The following is a 14,742-nucleotide window of genomic DNA, read 5'->3' on the forward strand; positions in this document are numbered from 1 at the left end:
TCCCTTTGAAAGCTCTGTGACATTCTCTCCTTCCTATTTCTTCCTCCCCACACCCCCCTGCCCAGGGTAAGAAAATGGCTGTGTGCACCGAGAATGTCACTGACCTCCGGATTCCTGAGGGGGAGTCAGGTTTCTCCAAATCCATCACAGCCTACGTCTGCCAGGCGCTCATCATTCCTCCAGAGGTGACAGGCTACAAGGCTGGAGTGTCCTCGCAGCCTGTCAGCCTCGCTGATCGGCTTGTCGGTGAGTAGCCCAGCTGCTCCAGCCTGTTTGAGTGTGTATGCCTGTAAGAGAGAGTGAGGCTACCAGGCTCCGAGGTAAGGGCTCCCAAGGAGGGGCCCAACCTCTGACCTGTTTCCTATTCATCCTGGGGTGCCAAGTGCCCCAGGGGCTTCTGACAAACCTGCAGTTCACCCTTTCATGAGCCACTAGGGGATGTGATGAGATGAAGGAAGATTGGACGTTGATGGGTATTGAAATAATTGAAGTGGCTGCCGGTGAGAACTAATCAGGAGCTCTGATTTGGCAGGGGTGACAACATATATGACTGTGGATGGAATCACCTCTCCGGCTGAACTTTTCCACCCAGAATCCTTGGGAATACCGGACGTGATCTTCTTTTATAGGTGACGATGGGAGGCCAGACTAATGCTAGTGAAACTTAGGGCTCCTCCACACTTTCTGCTGCATGCCCCACCCCTTCTAGCCATTTAATACTTATCGAGCCAGACCATGCCCAAGGTCTAACAGGTCTGCCTAGCAATGATAGCTAAAGGCTGGGAGTCCCCTGATCCCAGCTTCTTGGGTATTCCTGGGCAGGTTTGTCTTAGAGACAAGGAGTAACATTGGATGGTCTGTAGACTTCTCTTCTCACCTAAGGACACTCGGTGCTATGCACACGCTGACCTTTCCTAGGCCAGCGCACTTCCCCTGGACCACATCTTCCTGATCCCTACTTGCTCCAAGTAAACCAAGGCCTGTGCACTCCCTGTGTGGCAGGCTACAGCCCAAGTCCTGACTTCCCCAGCAAGGGACCTGCTCCATGTTGACTTCACTTAGTGGCTCTCCAGTGGCACAAATGAGTGACTCATTTCCCCCATGGGGGCTGGCTTTCACTGCAGGTCCAATGAGGTGACTCAGTCCTGCAGTTCTGGGAGGGCCACCACCATCCGAGTCAGATGCAGTCCGCTGAAGCCTGCCCCGGGAAGTCTGTCCCTGCCCAGGTAAACGGGTAACAAAGTCGCCCTTCCTTGGACTTGTTCCATCCCAAGAGGCAGAGATTACCAAAAAAGAGCAAACAAGAAAACAGTCGGAGAGCCATTATTGGGCTCTTGAGAACATGGTTGTGCTCCAAACCCTCCATCTTCAGATGTTGAGAAAGGAGCAGAGGGAAGAGTCTAAGCTGCCTTCACATTCCCAGACGGTTATGGGAGCAGTTGCATAGCAAAGTGGCAAACTGCTGGGGCCGAGAGCAGATGTGATTCATCTCCCCTGCTCGCAAGCCCTGTTGTCGTGGATACATTTCTCCTCTTCTGTAGGCTTCTTCTCCCTTATTCATAACATGGGGATAATAAGAAGTTCCCTCAGAGGGTCCTTGTGAGAATGAAACAAGACATTGAGACTGGAGGACTTCTCAGGGTGCCTGGCGTGTACTTGCTACAATTAGGATTAATAAGGGTTTAGGGCAGCGGTTCTCAACCTGTGGGTCTCGACCCCTGTGGCGGTCGAACGACCCTTTCACAGGGGTCACCTAAGACCATCCTGCATATCAGATATTTACATGACAATTCCTAACAGTAGCAACATTACAGTTATGAAGTAGCAACGAAAATAATTTCATGGTTGGGTCACAACATGAGGAACTGTAAAGGGCCAGAAGGTTGAGAACCACTGGTTTAGGGAATCCTAGAAATCCCTCCATAACTAAAAGATCCAATTCTGAGTTTAAGAGCTGAGTGCAGTAAATCGAGAATTCCCAAACTAATTTGATTACAGCACCCCTCATCCCCGACCGCCCCCCCCCACCTTCTTTTTCAAGTCACACCAACTAACATCTCAAGGGGAACTAGTGCCTTGAGGGAGACCGTTTGGGAAACGCTGCTCCTAAACAACTGACCAGGGAGATGGGGAACAAAACAGGACATTTAACCCAACCATGTAAGATCCCTGTTCTTGTTGTCAACATCACAGGAAAGGAACTAAATATCCATGACCTACAGTCCATCCTTGACCCCCACGCCAGGAAGCTGCATCAAAGTGGCTTTTGAAAAATGTCATACGTCCACCGGGAGAACAGGAGCCTCTGAGGGGTTGGTTGGGCAGCATGCTGGAGCTCAGACAGTGTACACTGGCTCTCATCTGATGTCAGCAGAAACGCACAGCGGGGGAGCCCAGTGGAGGTCGGGGAGGCATCTTGTCATCAGGGAAATTAGAGAGCAAAACCTGAGTTAAGGCCTAGTTGGAAGGATCCTGGTGAGGCTAACAGGTTGGTAAGGAGATGGACCAGGCGAGCTCTGCGATGATAGGACTCCAAACAGATTTTCTCCACTGATGCAGCGAGTGAGCTCAAGTCTCCTCTTTGCTTTCTAGCACGTGCTCTGATGGGACCTGTGATGGCTGTACCTTCCACTTCCTGTGGGAGAGCGCAGCCGCTTGTCCGCTCTGCTCGGCCGATGACTACCACGCTATCGTCAGCAGCTGCGTGGCTGGGATCCAGGTAGGTTTCTCTGCTTGGAGACTTCCCAGGAGAGAAGGGAATGTGATATCTGAGTTGCTTGTTTCTCTCCCCAACAGAAGACTACCTATGTGTGGCGAGAACCAAAGCTTTGCGTGGGCGGCGACACTCTGCCTGAGCAGAGAATCACCATCTGCAAAACTATAGATTTCTGGCTGAAAGTGGGCATCTCTGCGGGCACCTGCACTGCCATCCTGCTCACCGTCTTGACCTGCTACTTTTGGAAAAAGAATCAAAAGTACATGATGATGGGTATTGGAGTTTGGGGATGGACAGGGTTGGGAGGAGATCATCTCAGAGAGTAAATTCATGGAGCCTTTTTCTGGAGTCAGCCACAGTACCCGTGACCCTGGCTAGAGACACGCTGAGCCTCTGAGGGGTTGGTTGGGCAGCATGCTAGAGCTCAGACAGTGTACACTGGCTCTCATCTGATGTCAGCAGAAACGCACAGGGTGGGGACCCCAGTGGAGGAAGGGTATGCCTTGGTTGTCCTGACTCCTGAAGAGAGATGGTATCACATGACAGTCTATAAATAGCTGTTAGAGTCTCCAAAGCAAAGCAAAGAGCATCCTTAATTTGTTGTTAATAATAATAAAAGTGACTTTACAATTCCAATATTTCTATTAAGCTTTTAGATCAAAGAAACAGCCAGCCTTAAGGAAAAAAGGTCGCTGACCTGGGAGCCAAGATTGCTTAGCCATATGCCCAGCCTAACACTGCTTTCTAGGCTTGAGTTTCCTTACCCATGGAATGGGAAGATCTGTTCACAGCCCATCTTCTCTCCTGTTTCTGTTTATTCCTCATTTTGGTGTCTTGTCTTTCCCTTTCCCGTTTCACAGACTAGAGTACAAGTACTCCAAGCTGGTGATGAACGCTTCCCTCAAGGACTATGACCTGCCAGCAGCCGACAGCTGCGCCATCATGGAAGGCGAGGACGTGGAGGATGACCTCCTCTATACCAGCAAGAAGACCCTCTTTGGGAAGATCAAATCATTTACCTCCAAGGTAGGGAGCCTGGCCAGGGCACCGAGGTCAGCCTGGAGGGCTGGAGAAGACACCAGTCCAAGGGCGCTGAATGGCCCCACGTTGTTCCGGGACCACTGCTTTGCTCCCCACCTGCCACACTCTTCTGTCCCCCGACCCTGAAAATCCTGGCTTCTGCCTTCTGTATTTTCATACCAATACTCTTTTCCCTGGGGCCCAAGGCTGCTCTTGACCAGGCTCCTTCTCTCCCAACTCCAGTTGATGAACTGTTTGGGCCTTTCAACTTCCAGGAGGAGTAGTGAACCATCCATGTTGTAAGAATCATTTCCCCCCTTTCTTTTCTTTTGGAAGGAGGGGAAGAGGTGATCTCTAGATCAACTTCGGCTAGAAGTCAGGCTCTCCTTTGGCCAGTGGTGGGTGCTGTTCCCCAGACGTTTGGCCCTGGCCCCCTGGGGGCTGAGTCATAGCTAAGTCTAAGCTGCTTAGCACTGAGCAATTCTGACCTGGGAGCGTTGGTTTTGCGTGGGTGGGTGAGCGAGTTTGAAGCTCATTTAATACAAGTCAGACAGCACTGTCACTGGGTGTGAGGCCAGCAGTGAGCATCCAAGCAACTCCTCCAGGGCCACAGCCCTCTGCAGCCCCACTCGGCCAGTACCCACACCTCACTGGTGCCCTGAACCAACTCATCCAAACAGGTGTGGGCAGGGAGGGTGGTAAGACAGTAGGAGAGGACAGGAGGGATGGGTGTTTAGACAGCCGAATCTCATATCCTTTGTGCTGACCTGCCAGGATGGCTCCTTGGCCTTCTTAGGCCTTGATTTTTTAATTTATTTTTTATTGGTGGGAGAACAATTTACCCTGGGATGCTTGAGTCTTTCTGGAACTTCCGCAAAGATGCAAAGCAAAGATTTTTCTTAAAATCTAGCTAACTGAAGGGAGCAAGAATAGAGGGTAGCTTATGTCTGTTTCCACAAAGCCACTGAAAGCAGGAATTTCATAAGGGTTCCTTCTGTCACCTATTTTCCATTTCTCTCCTTTGTTCCCCCAACTTGCCCCTGTGCAGCAGCCAGCTCCTGTCACCATCTCTCTTTCAGAGGACTCCTGATGGATTTGACTCGGTGCCACTGAAGACATCCTCAGGAGGCCCAGACATGGACCTGTGAGAGGCACTGCCCTGCCTCTCCTGCCTCCTCACCTTGGCACACCACCTTTCGAGCCTGTGGCGATTTGGTGCCAGCTTCCTGCAACACCCACTGCTGGAAATCTCTTCATTGTGGCCTTATCAGAAGTTTGAACTTTAGATCTTTTGTGTGTTTTTTACAGAGTATCCAAACTCTCCTTTATGCTTGCCTCAAACCTGCCAAATACACCCAACTTTGTATATTACTCCCTTGCTTGCATCTTGTTTCCCAAAATGGTCCAGCCATCAGAGCCATAGCTTCACCTGCTCATAACTCTTACAGCCCTAGAATGAAAAGAGTTCCCTTTTCTTAAGTATAGAACCTATTCCTCTGTCCTCTCATTTAAGGGCAGAAGCAGCTGGGAGTTTCCCTGATCATGTGCCCTCGCTCGTGATCTCTTTAGGAGAGAGGCTGGGTGAGAGGGTATTGGTGTCCCTGGTGCACCATCTTCATGGTGGCCTGGATTCATCTCTTCTGGGTAAATAGCTCACACTGAGGGTAATGGATAGGCTGAGGGCTGGGAGAGTAAGGCCTGGGTAAGAAGGCTTGATAAGCACAAAGAGAGGCAATAAGGAAGGTTTGGTTTTGTTCTTTTTTTAAAAAATATATTTTATTGATTTTTTTTACAGAGAGGAAGAGAGAGGGATAGAGAGTTAGAAACATCGATGAGAGAGGAACATCGATCAGCTGCCTCTTGCACACCCCCACGAGGGATGTGCCCGCAACCAAGGAATCGAACCTGGGACCTTTCAGTCTGCAGGCTGATACTCTATCCACTGAACCAAACCGGTTATGGCTGGTTTTGTTCTTTAAACTAGGTACTTCCTTCTCTTTTCATAAGTAAGACAGAAATACTGTCACTGGAGCCAAAGGAAACAGTTCACTGAGAAAATGCCCAAGGCCCTGGTGGATCTACTCCCCTCACTTTTTTTTTTTTTAATCTCCCACTATCTCCCTATGACACTAAAGAAAACCAGGTAAGCCCCAAACCCCGATGTCCTATTTCTTTTTACCCGCAGAGATGACAAACCCTGTCAGTGAGGACAATTCTCCATCCCTGAGTGCCCCGTTCCTCGAGGCCTGGGCCATATCATGCTACAGGGGTATCATATTTTGAAAGAACATAAGGCCATAGTTTTAACAGGGCCATACTGGGGGATCCAGCCCACAATAGGATGGACCTGAGGTGGTGACACTGGCTTCTAAGTGTAATTCTTCTACTCAGCCAGAGTAAGTAACTTCTAGGCTGGCCAGAAAAGGAACTGACTCAGAGGCCCCAAACTCAGCAGCAGAACCAGATCAGTGTCTAAGGAGGAAAAACAAAGGGAGGTGAACTAGGAGTTCACCCAACTGGGACACTTCACACTTTCAAGCCCCTGTCCTGCCTTTTTCCTGTTCTCATCTTCTTTGTGTGCCAACCCACTAAAAAGACTTCTGGCCCCGATTCCTGGCAGCATCCCTTCTGGAAGGTGAGTACAGCGAGTGTCCTCGGTGGCCCTTTTCTCCACTCTTACACCACCTGTAATGGATGAATTTTAACTAGGATGGTAAATCCAGAGCAAGGGCTTAAGTTTCCTTTTCCTTTCTACCACTGACAATTCTCCCTCCATCACTGTCGGGCTAGAATGCCCATGGGCCCAGATGCCCATGGCCTGTGCCTGTCTCCCTTCTTGAGTGGTCACTGGTGACCAGATGGTAGGAACAGGATGCAGGTGGCATTTCTAAGTGGTCTGTCTGCCACAGAATGGTTTGCTGGTCTTCCTTAGCCATGCTGTCCCAGAAATAGTCTTATAAAAGGGTCCGCGAGAGCTGGAGCCCTGCGTGACTCTGGCAAACAACAGCATCACTGAAGGGAGGCAGCCCCTTTGACTCAACACACCCAGAAGCTTTTCTTCGGGTATCCAAATTCTGCCCCTCTTGTGGGAGTCCGGCTCACAGACACTGCGGCCTGGTTGGAATTTCTCCAAAAGGATGCAGACAGCCAGCTTCTGAGCTCCAGCCCCAGGTTTTCTGCAGCCTCAGCAACACCCTGGACATCTGCTTGCCCATTGAGTAACGTGCTTTTGTGACAGAGGCCACAGGATATGCTTAGAGTATTCTAGAAGCTGTAGGACAAAGTACATACCCCATTAACTTCTTTATTCTGACATCTTGAAACTGTGTGTCCCCAGAGCAACCTCAAACCCCACTAATGTAGTCATAGTACTTTAAGGATCTCCTTTACACCATCCCTCAGTGGACTGACTCCTGTGGATCTCCCCTGTGTCCTGCCAGGAACGCCTGAGTTATGCTATGAGGTCTACCTGTAGCTCCCCTGGCAACTTAGACACATGGTAGATACTTTTTAATAGCTCTTTGGAGCTGTAATTCAAATATCACACAATTCTCTCAATTAAAATGCACAATTCAATGGATGTTAGTGTACTCACAGAATTGTGTGTGCATCACCACAATCAACTTTAGAATAGACACATGTTAGATGGTATATGGGAAAAGCCTTATGCCTTTAAGCTAAGGCTATAGTGGTTTGTATAAGCTATTGTGGGGAGGGAGTGTGGGCTCAGCAGATAAAATATTTAAATCCTATTTGGTAACCTAAAGTCCTAGAACACACAAGTAACTCTCATCACATAGATGTGACCTGTATTTGGTTGGGAATACAAATGAGGACTGTGGCATAGTCAAAGACCAGGGGATTTCTTATGCCAACAAAACCTTTATTTATTTTTTGTCTGACTCTACATTAAAGATATGACTGACTATATTTATACAACAGAAACTTTGTAACGAGTTTTTCAGCTTTGTGAAACCAAATGTTTTTGCGTTATCAAGACTGGATGGGTTTCCTTTTTTACTCTGTATTCCAAGAGTTTGTAGTTTATTAGGGGATGGATATTGCATGTCACATTTTTGTGTGAAATAAAAACATACCTTTCAAGTTGTTTTTCTTGAACATGGGCTGGACGGCTTGACGGGAGAGTGGGAACTGGTAAATGTCCTTGAATCTTAAACTGCAGAAGAGAAGGGTTCTGGATCCTTCAGAGAAAAGAGCATCCTCTGAAGCAACACGCCCTGGGCTAGCAGCCGCTTACACCTGTTGAGGAGTCAGCCATCAACCAAAGCCTCAGTTTCCACCATATAAATGCATTTAATGATGCCTCACCTCCCAAGATCGAGTGAAGTCCAAACGAGAGGTCACATCAAACAGTTGGCCTGTCAGTTCCCTTCCCTTCCAGCTGAGCTTTCTCTCCGGTGGCACTGAGGCCGGCCACATAACGAAGTGTCCACAAATACAAGTTCAATGAGCTTGTTTGGGCCTGAGGTGGATTATTATGGACTAGATAAAATCCTAGAGGGAGTCAGGAACCATTTCCCAGGGGAGCTGGGTTTTCCTGTGTCTGTTTCTCCTGCATCCTAGCTGAGGGCACTTAATCTCCTCAAAAGGACTTCTTCAGCTGGTTGGTTGTGAGCCACATCTGTTTTGACTGAGTGGTACCTGGGTTGTACTGGTGGTTAAATTCTTTAAATATAACCCCTGCTTCTAGGGTAAAGTTGTAAGCCAGGGTGATATTTACCTTCCTCCTAAAAAGGAAAGTAGAAAAGCCATCTGTGTGTCAAGCCTGAACTAAGTGCCCACCTACTTCTCAGAACAGCCCTTAACGGCGGGTACTATTCCCATTCTGACAGATGAACTGCAGCTCCAATGGGGTTAGTCGTGTGGCATAGAAGGTCCCCAGCAGCCGACGCTTATATTCTAACCACAATGAACTTCAGACTGTCCCTCAGTCATAAGCTGTTTCACTCCTCCCTGCCTGGCGTATGTCTTTGCTCCTCCCCTTCCTTTTCACCTGATAGACCTCACCCCGTCCTCAAAGTCACCCCGCTGTGAAACCTTTTCTGGCTCACCCACTGGGGATACAATGGGGAAGAAACAATTATATGGGAAAAGTGCAGTTAATTTTTATTAATTCAACCATATACTGTGCAGTGTCCCAATGCATCAAACAAGAAGCAGACATGACCCAACTTGAAACTGTGTGTGTGTGTGTGTGTGTGTGTGTGTGTGTGGTGGTTGTGTGTGTGTGTGTGGTGGTTGTGTGTGTGGGGGGGGAGATGTGTGAATGATTTTAAGGGCTTCCCAATCACTGACAAAAGAAGTGAAACACATTGTCAGATGACCAGGCAAGAAGATACTGATGACTTGGTCTAAAACTTAAAGAGATTTAAGACTGAAAACCACAGAGCAACAATGGCTATTGCAGCGATATAGAAATTGATGGCGGCCTTGGCTGGGTTGCAGCATCATCCTGATATGCCAAGGTTACGGGTTCGATCCCCAATGAATGCATAAATAAGTGGAACAACAAATCAATGTCTCTCTCTCTCCCTTTCAAATCAATAAATTTTTTAAAATGGAGGCTTGCATATACAAAACTTTATAACTGAAGAGCTATTCAAGGAGAGTCTGGAATATAAATAATTTCATTTTATCGCTAAAGGTAACAATCCCACATAAAGTAAAATTTTCTGAACAATACCATGTGGTAGGTAGGATAATCGACAGCTCATTCCAATTCTAACAGAGGAAGAGGCGGGATCAAAGTCGCCAAGGTCCTGGCAGCTTTCCCTGAACCGTGCTATTTTTAAATGGTTCCTCCTTGGTTATCCAAGGACAGCAACATCACCCTCTTTTGTTGATGTGACTCTGAGAGAAGGGAGTGGGCACCGAGAACTGGAGGTTCGGTTGTCCGTTTTGCCTAAAACAATGGGATAAATGTCACTGTACTGTGAGAACCTAGAAGAGAGCCGAAATCAATCATGGGGTGAAGAGAGCATCAGAGAAGACTTCCTGGAGGAAGAAGAGAATAGCCAGTTTGAAGGAAAAGGAATTCCAGGCAGAAGGAGCTTGTATGAAGGCTCAGAGGCAAGGAAGGGGAGCCACCAGTAACTCAGGGGGAATTCCAAGAGATAGGGAACATGTTAGGGGGCAAGTCATGAAGGGCTTTGCAAGCCATGTTTGAACATTCTCCTGAGAGTAACAGGTAGTCACTGAAGGCTTCTAGCAGGGGAGTGCGAGGTTAGGGCTTGCTTGTCAAATACTGAGAAATCCTATTTCAAATAAAAAAAAATAAAAAAGAGGAACAAAAAGAGCAAAGAGCGTGTTAAAGTGAGGCCAGAGAGAGCCCTTCCACATTAGCCAGCTCTGAAGGAGAAGTTGGGGCAGAGGCGGGGGGGGGGGGGGGCGGGGGGGGGGGGGCGGGCAGGGGGGGGGGGACGACGACAACATTGAGGATGGCATCTATGGCTGGGCTCCCCACCCTTTTACTTGCTCCCTCCCTGCAGGTACTCATTCCCCCTGGGCTGCCCACTGTTAGGTTTGATCAAATAATTGAATCCATACCCCTCCCCTGGGAACTGACCTTTAGTCCACTTCACAGCGGACATCCCCTTTGGACATTCCCTTCCGCTTAGACCACATTCCACTTGCTGAGACCATTCTCTCTCCCCTCTGGGCTTTCCCAGAATCCAGAGCCGCCCAGAGAATTCTCCGCCCAGAAAAAGTCCCGCTAGCGTCCTTTAAAACCTCTGACTCCCCATCCCTGGGTGCTGGTGCCAATTTGGGGCTCAGCCTATCTGCTTTTCCAGATCACCTAATAAATTCATAATTCTTTACCCCTTTCGGCCTCGTGCATTCTTCCCTTGGCGACCCTAACACCCACTAGTTGCCCAGCGCTTCCAAGGCAGTCGCTCACCTAGGATTCTGTTCCCTAAACCTGCAACAAGCTTCTACCCTCAGCCCACTCCCTGCAAGTCTCTCACCCAATGGGAATGTAATAAGCATCTTCCAGATGTCAGATTCTGTGCTATGTCCTGTGGAGATAAAGATACAAATATCCAATTGTATCTGCCATATATATATATATATATATATATGCCAAATTTTTCTTAAAAAGTTCCTCAAGACCCTGTTTTCTGCTAAAGAATGTTAACAAAAGTATAAGCCCAAAATGAGACTGAGGCATTTACCAGTGTTCGGGTTTTAGCTCCATTACTTAGCTTCCGTGGGCCTGTTTCCTCATAAAAAAGGGGGCTGATCTAGCTGTTTCCCAATTGGGGATCCTTGAAGCCCTGAGCCCTCAGATACAGCACCCAAGTGCTCTTCTCAGTAAGAGAGGCTAACAGAAACCACACATCCAAAGGTGGTATGGCTTCACACCATCTCTCCATGACTAAAGTAGTGTGTGTGTGTGTGTGTGTGTGTGTATGCACGTGCACGTGCTTCTGGCAGTAATACTGGTTATTTCCTGATAACCAGAAATTCTAGTTGGCAGCCATATATGTTTTAATAAGAAGGGGAAATGAATTATTGTTTTCTAAATCCTGTTTGTTAGACAAAGGTATTTCAAAACATGAGGAACAAGGCAATGAAAAGATTAGGAATGAATAGGTTAGCAGATAGCTAAGATTTCCCTCCAGCTCTAAAAATCCTGGGATTCTAACCTGATAAATGAAGTATGCCATTATATTCATTTTTATATTTATCAGGTAACATGAGCATTTTAAAGGAAGATGTTTGTAATCTAATGATAAGACTAACAGTGAGGCTGGCTGGTGTGCCTCAGTGGTTGAGCACTGACCTATGAACCAAAAGGTCATGGTTCGATTCCCAATCAGGCACATGCCCAGGTTGCAGGCTTCATCCCCAGTGTGGGGTGTGTAGGAGGCAGCCTATCAATGATTCTCTCCCATCATTGATGTTTCTATCCCTCTCTCCCTCTCTTTCTGAAATCAATCCTACATAATAAAAGGCTAATATGCAAATAGACCAAGCAGCAGAACAACCGGTTGCTATGATGCACACTGACCACTAGGGGGCAGACGCTCAAAGCAGGAGCTGCCCCCAGGTGGTCAGTGTGCTCCCACAGGGGTAATGGCACTCAGCCAGAAGCCCCAGTGGTGGCAGGAGCCTCTCCAGCCTCTGTGGCAGCGCTAAGGACATCCCTTGAAGAGTCCTAGACTGTGACAGGGTGCAGGCCAGGCTGAGGGACCTCCCCTCCAGTGCACAAATGTCATGCACCGGGGCCTCTAGTAAAAATATATATACATATGTATTTTTTTCTTTTTATTTTTTTTATTCTTATTTTTTTTTAATATATTTTATTGATTTTTTACAGAGAGAAAGGGAGAGGGATAGAGAGTCAGAAACATCGATGAAAGAGAAACATCGACCAGCTGCCTCCTGCACACCTCCCACTGGGGATGTGCCCGCAACCCAGATGCCCTTGACCGGAATCGAACCCGGGACCCCCCAGTCCACAGGCCGACGCTCTATCCACTGAGCCAAACCGGTTTCAGCTTTTTTTCTTTTTAAAGACTGATAGATCCTCCCTTCCCCCCAACTGGTGGGCAGAGTATGACGTAACCTGCAGCCCGGAAGTACCTGAGTGACTAACCATACCTGCAGCCCGGAAATACCTGAGTGACTAACCATACCTGCAGCCCGGAAATACCTGAGTGACTAACCATACCTGCAGCCCGGAAATACCTGAGTGACTAACCATACCTGCAGCCCGGAAATACCTGAGTGACTAACCATACCTGCAGCCCGGAAATACCTGAGTGACTAACCATGTACCTTATATGGACTATACATTGAACCACCAATCAACACCTGCCAAATACCCTAAGCCCTTGTTCCTCTATGGACCATACATTAAGCCACCAATCAGCGCGCCGAGTACACGAAATCCCCATTCCTTCCCATTCGCCCCCCAAAAGGAGTGCCCACCTCTGCACGGCTTGCTGTTCTCCCCTTGCGAGACTGCCCGGCAGGTCTTTTTCCCCTAATAATCCTGGTTTTCGGCTCCCGATTGGTCTCTCAAAGACTAATGGTGAAAATTCCTAAGGAAATTTGGAGAGGCCAGACATTAGGGTCATCCTTTCAATTATATATTAATGTCCTCCTTAAAGCATCGGCACAGCGGCCCTCCTCCCCTGGGCCCCGGCCCCAGTGCAGCCTGGGGGGGGGGGGGGGTAGCATTGCTTGGAAACTTGGCAAACAATACACTTTGGCAGCACCTGGGCTTCGCTGATGCAGCAGCAGCCACTCTTCTTAGCAGACCCCGCCCTCAGTTCAGAGAACTCCAAGCTCAGAGGACAGTCTTCTTCTTACGTGCTTTCTTCAGAGACTGCAGCTCCCCACGCTCCCTTTCCACTGGTTTTAAACCTAACATTCTAGGCAAACTGACCCGAGGGGGGCAAACCCAGAAACCCCCTTTCCTCCGCCTCCCTTGGACCGCTAGTGTCCGCTCCCCCACTGCCACGAGCCCCGCCCTCCACCTCAGGGTTAGCTGGGCAAGGCCCTGGGGAGCACGTTGGGGAGCGAGGACAGCTCATCGCAGCAGCCCGTGCAGGTGGGTAAGACCAAGGTCTCTGAGCAGCTAGCTTTGGGGCACGGGGGCGGGGTGGGGCTCTCAAGTCCCTGTAAGGTGGGAGGATGGGGAAAACAGAACCCTACTCCCAAATCCCCCTTCTCTCTCCTTACCACGGAGATTCTTTTTTTAAAAAAAATATATATTTTATTGATTTTTTACAGAGAGGAAGGGAGAGGGATAGAGAGTTAGAAACATCGATGAGAGAGAAACATCGGATCAGCTGCCTCCTGCACACTCCCTACTGGGGACGTTCCCACAACCAAGGTACATGCCCTTGGCCGGAATCGAACCTGGGACCCTTGAGTCCGTAGGCCGATGCTCTATCCACTGAGCCAAACCGGTTAGGGCCCAGGGAGATTCTTTGATAATTTCGGCTCCACCCGCAACCAGAACTTTTACGTCGAGGCCCGAATGTTACAAAATGAAGTATGAGGGAACCTTTGCTCAAGTCCTCAAAGGCCCTCAGGCGTGAGCTCAGCACCTGCACCGCCTTCACTGGTACCCGTGTCTCTCTGCAAAGATGCCCAGTGCACTTCCCTGACCCTACGACCTTTTTTGTTTGTTTGTTTTTGTGTGTGTGTGTGTGTGTGTGTGTGTTCCTTTCTTCTTTTACATGTGTTTTCTTTTTTCCGACCCGATGCTCTTAAGGGTTGGTAAAGGGACAATCTGGTTACCCAGTAATTAGGTTAAGAAATGCATCCCAGCCGTGGCCGGTGGGGCGCCCTGGGTAGAGTGTCGGTTCTCGCACCAAAGGATCTCAGGCTGGATTCCCCGTGGAGGGCACGGACCTGGGGTGCCGGTTCCCAGCCCCAGTGTGTGTGTGTGTGTGTGTGTGTGTGTGTGTGTTGGGGAGGGGGGGCGGTTGTGTGCGCCAGGCAACCAGCCAACGTGTCTCTCTCACATAGATGCTTCTCTCTCTCTCTCTCTCTCTCCCCCCTCCCTTCCACTCTCTCTAAAAATCAATAAAAAAGAACATCCTCGGGTGAGGATTAACACAATTAATTAAAGGAGAGAAAGAAGTGTATCCTAGTGCCAAGGGCTCTAAGGCAGGAGAGCAGGAATCTTGAGCTGAGGTAACCCCGGGACTAAGAACTGGAGAAGAGAGCAGAGGAAGGCGAGAGGGTCCGGTGAGGACCGCAGCCTGGGGGCCGGAAACGGGCATCCATTGGAGGCGCCCGCTTCCAAGCTCTCCCGCCGGCAGGCGCCTGTCCAGCCTGAGGTAGGCCCTGCACACGAGGAGGAAACTGAGGCACTCACCTTCCCGGGGCGGGGAGAGCCCCTACAGAGAGGGGCAGAGCTGGGGAGAAAGCACTAGAGGGGGACCGAGCCCGAGAAGCCCACGCCCATGCGTCTCCTCCGCGGCCCGCCTTCCTCTCCGAGGCCCCGCCTCCCACACAGCCGCTTC

At 49.2% G+C, this 14,742-nt stretch overlaps 2 protein-coding genes across 6 annotated transcripts in view; one reads left to right on the plus strand and one right to left on the minus strand.

Moving 5' to 3' along the window:
• The window catches only part of ELAPOR1 (endosome-lysosome associated apoptosis and autophagy regulator 1), a 43,626-nt gene extending 35,786 nt beyond the window's left edge, over positions 1-7,840 (plus strand). The window contains exons 16-23 of one of the 3 annotated variants that reach the window (XM_070396502.1): positions 66-246; positions 533-629; positions 1,125-1,226; positions 2,593-2,719; positions 2,797-2,975; positions 3,577-3,742; positions 3,980-4,035; positions 4,785-7,840. In XM_070396502.1, coding sequence (XP_070252603.1) covers positions 66-246; positions 533-629; positions 1,125-1,226; positions 2,593-2,719; positions 2,797-2,975; positions 3,577-3,742; positions 3,980-4,035; positions 4,785-4,884 — 1,008 coding nt within the window. In that variant the 3' untranslated portion in view covers positions 4,885-7,840. The remainder of the gene's footprint in view (positions 1-65; positions 247-532; positions 630-1,124; positions 1,227-2,592; positions 2,720-2,796; positions 2,976-3,576; positions 3,743-3,979; positions 4,036-4,784) is intronic. The other 2 variants (XM_070396505.1, XM_070396504.1) reach the window with 2 other exon arrangements.
• The window catches only part of CFAP276 (cilia and flagella associated protein 276), a 58,887-nt gene that overhangs the window by 43,241 nt on the left and 904 nt on the right, over positions 1-14,742 (minus strand). For 2 of the 3 annotated variants that reach the window (XM_070396511.1, XM_070396509.1), the window contains exons 1-4: positions 14,595-14,713; positions 12,692-12,804; positions 7,834-7,996; positions 105-287 (exon numbers count right to left, since the gene is read on the minus strand). The gene's annotated coding sequence lies outside the window, so the exon portion shown is untranslated. Of the gene's footprint in view, positions 1-104; positions 288-7,833; positions 7,997-12,691; positions 12,805-14,594; positions 14,714-14,742 lie in introns of those variants that run through there. The other variant, XM_070396510.1, reaches the window with a different exon arrangement.

Source organism: Myotis yumanensis, unplaced genomic scaffold, assembly GCF_028538775.1.
Source record: "Myotis yumanensis isolate MYYU_CA2020_CCGP unplaced genomic scaffold, mMyoYum1.0.hap1 SCAF_17, whole genome shotgun sequence".
Lineage (NCBI taxonomy): Eukaryota > Metazoa > Chordata > Mammalia > Chiroptera > Vespertilionidae > Myotis > Myotis yumanensis.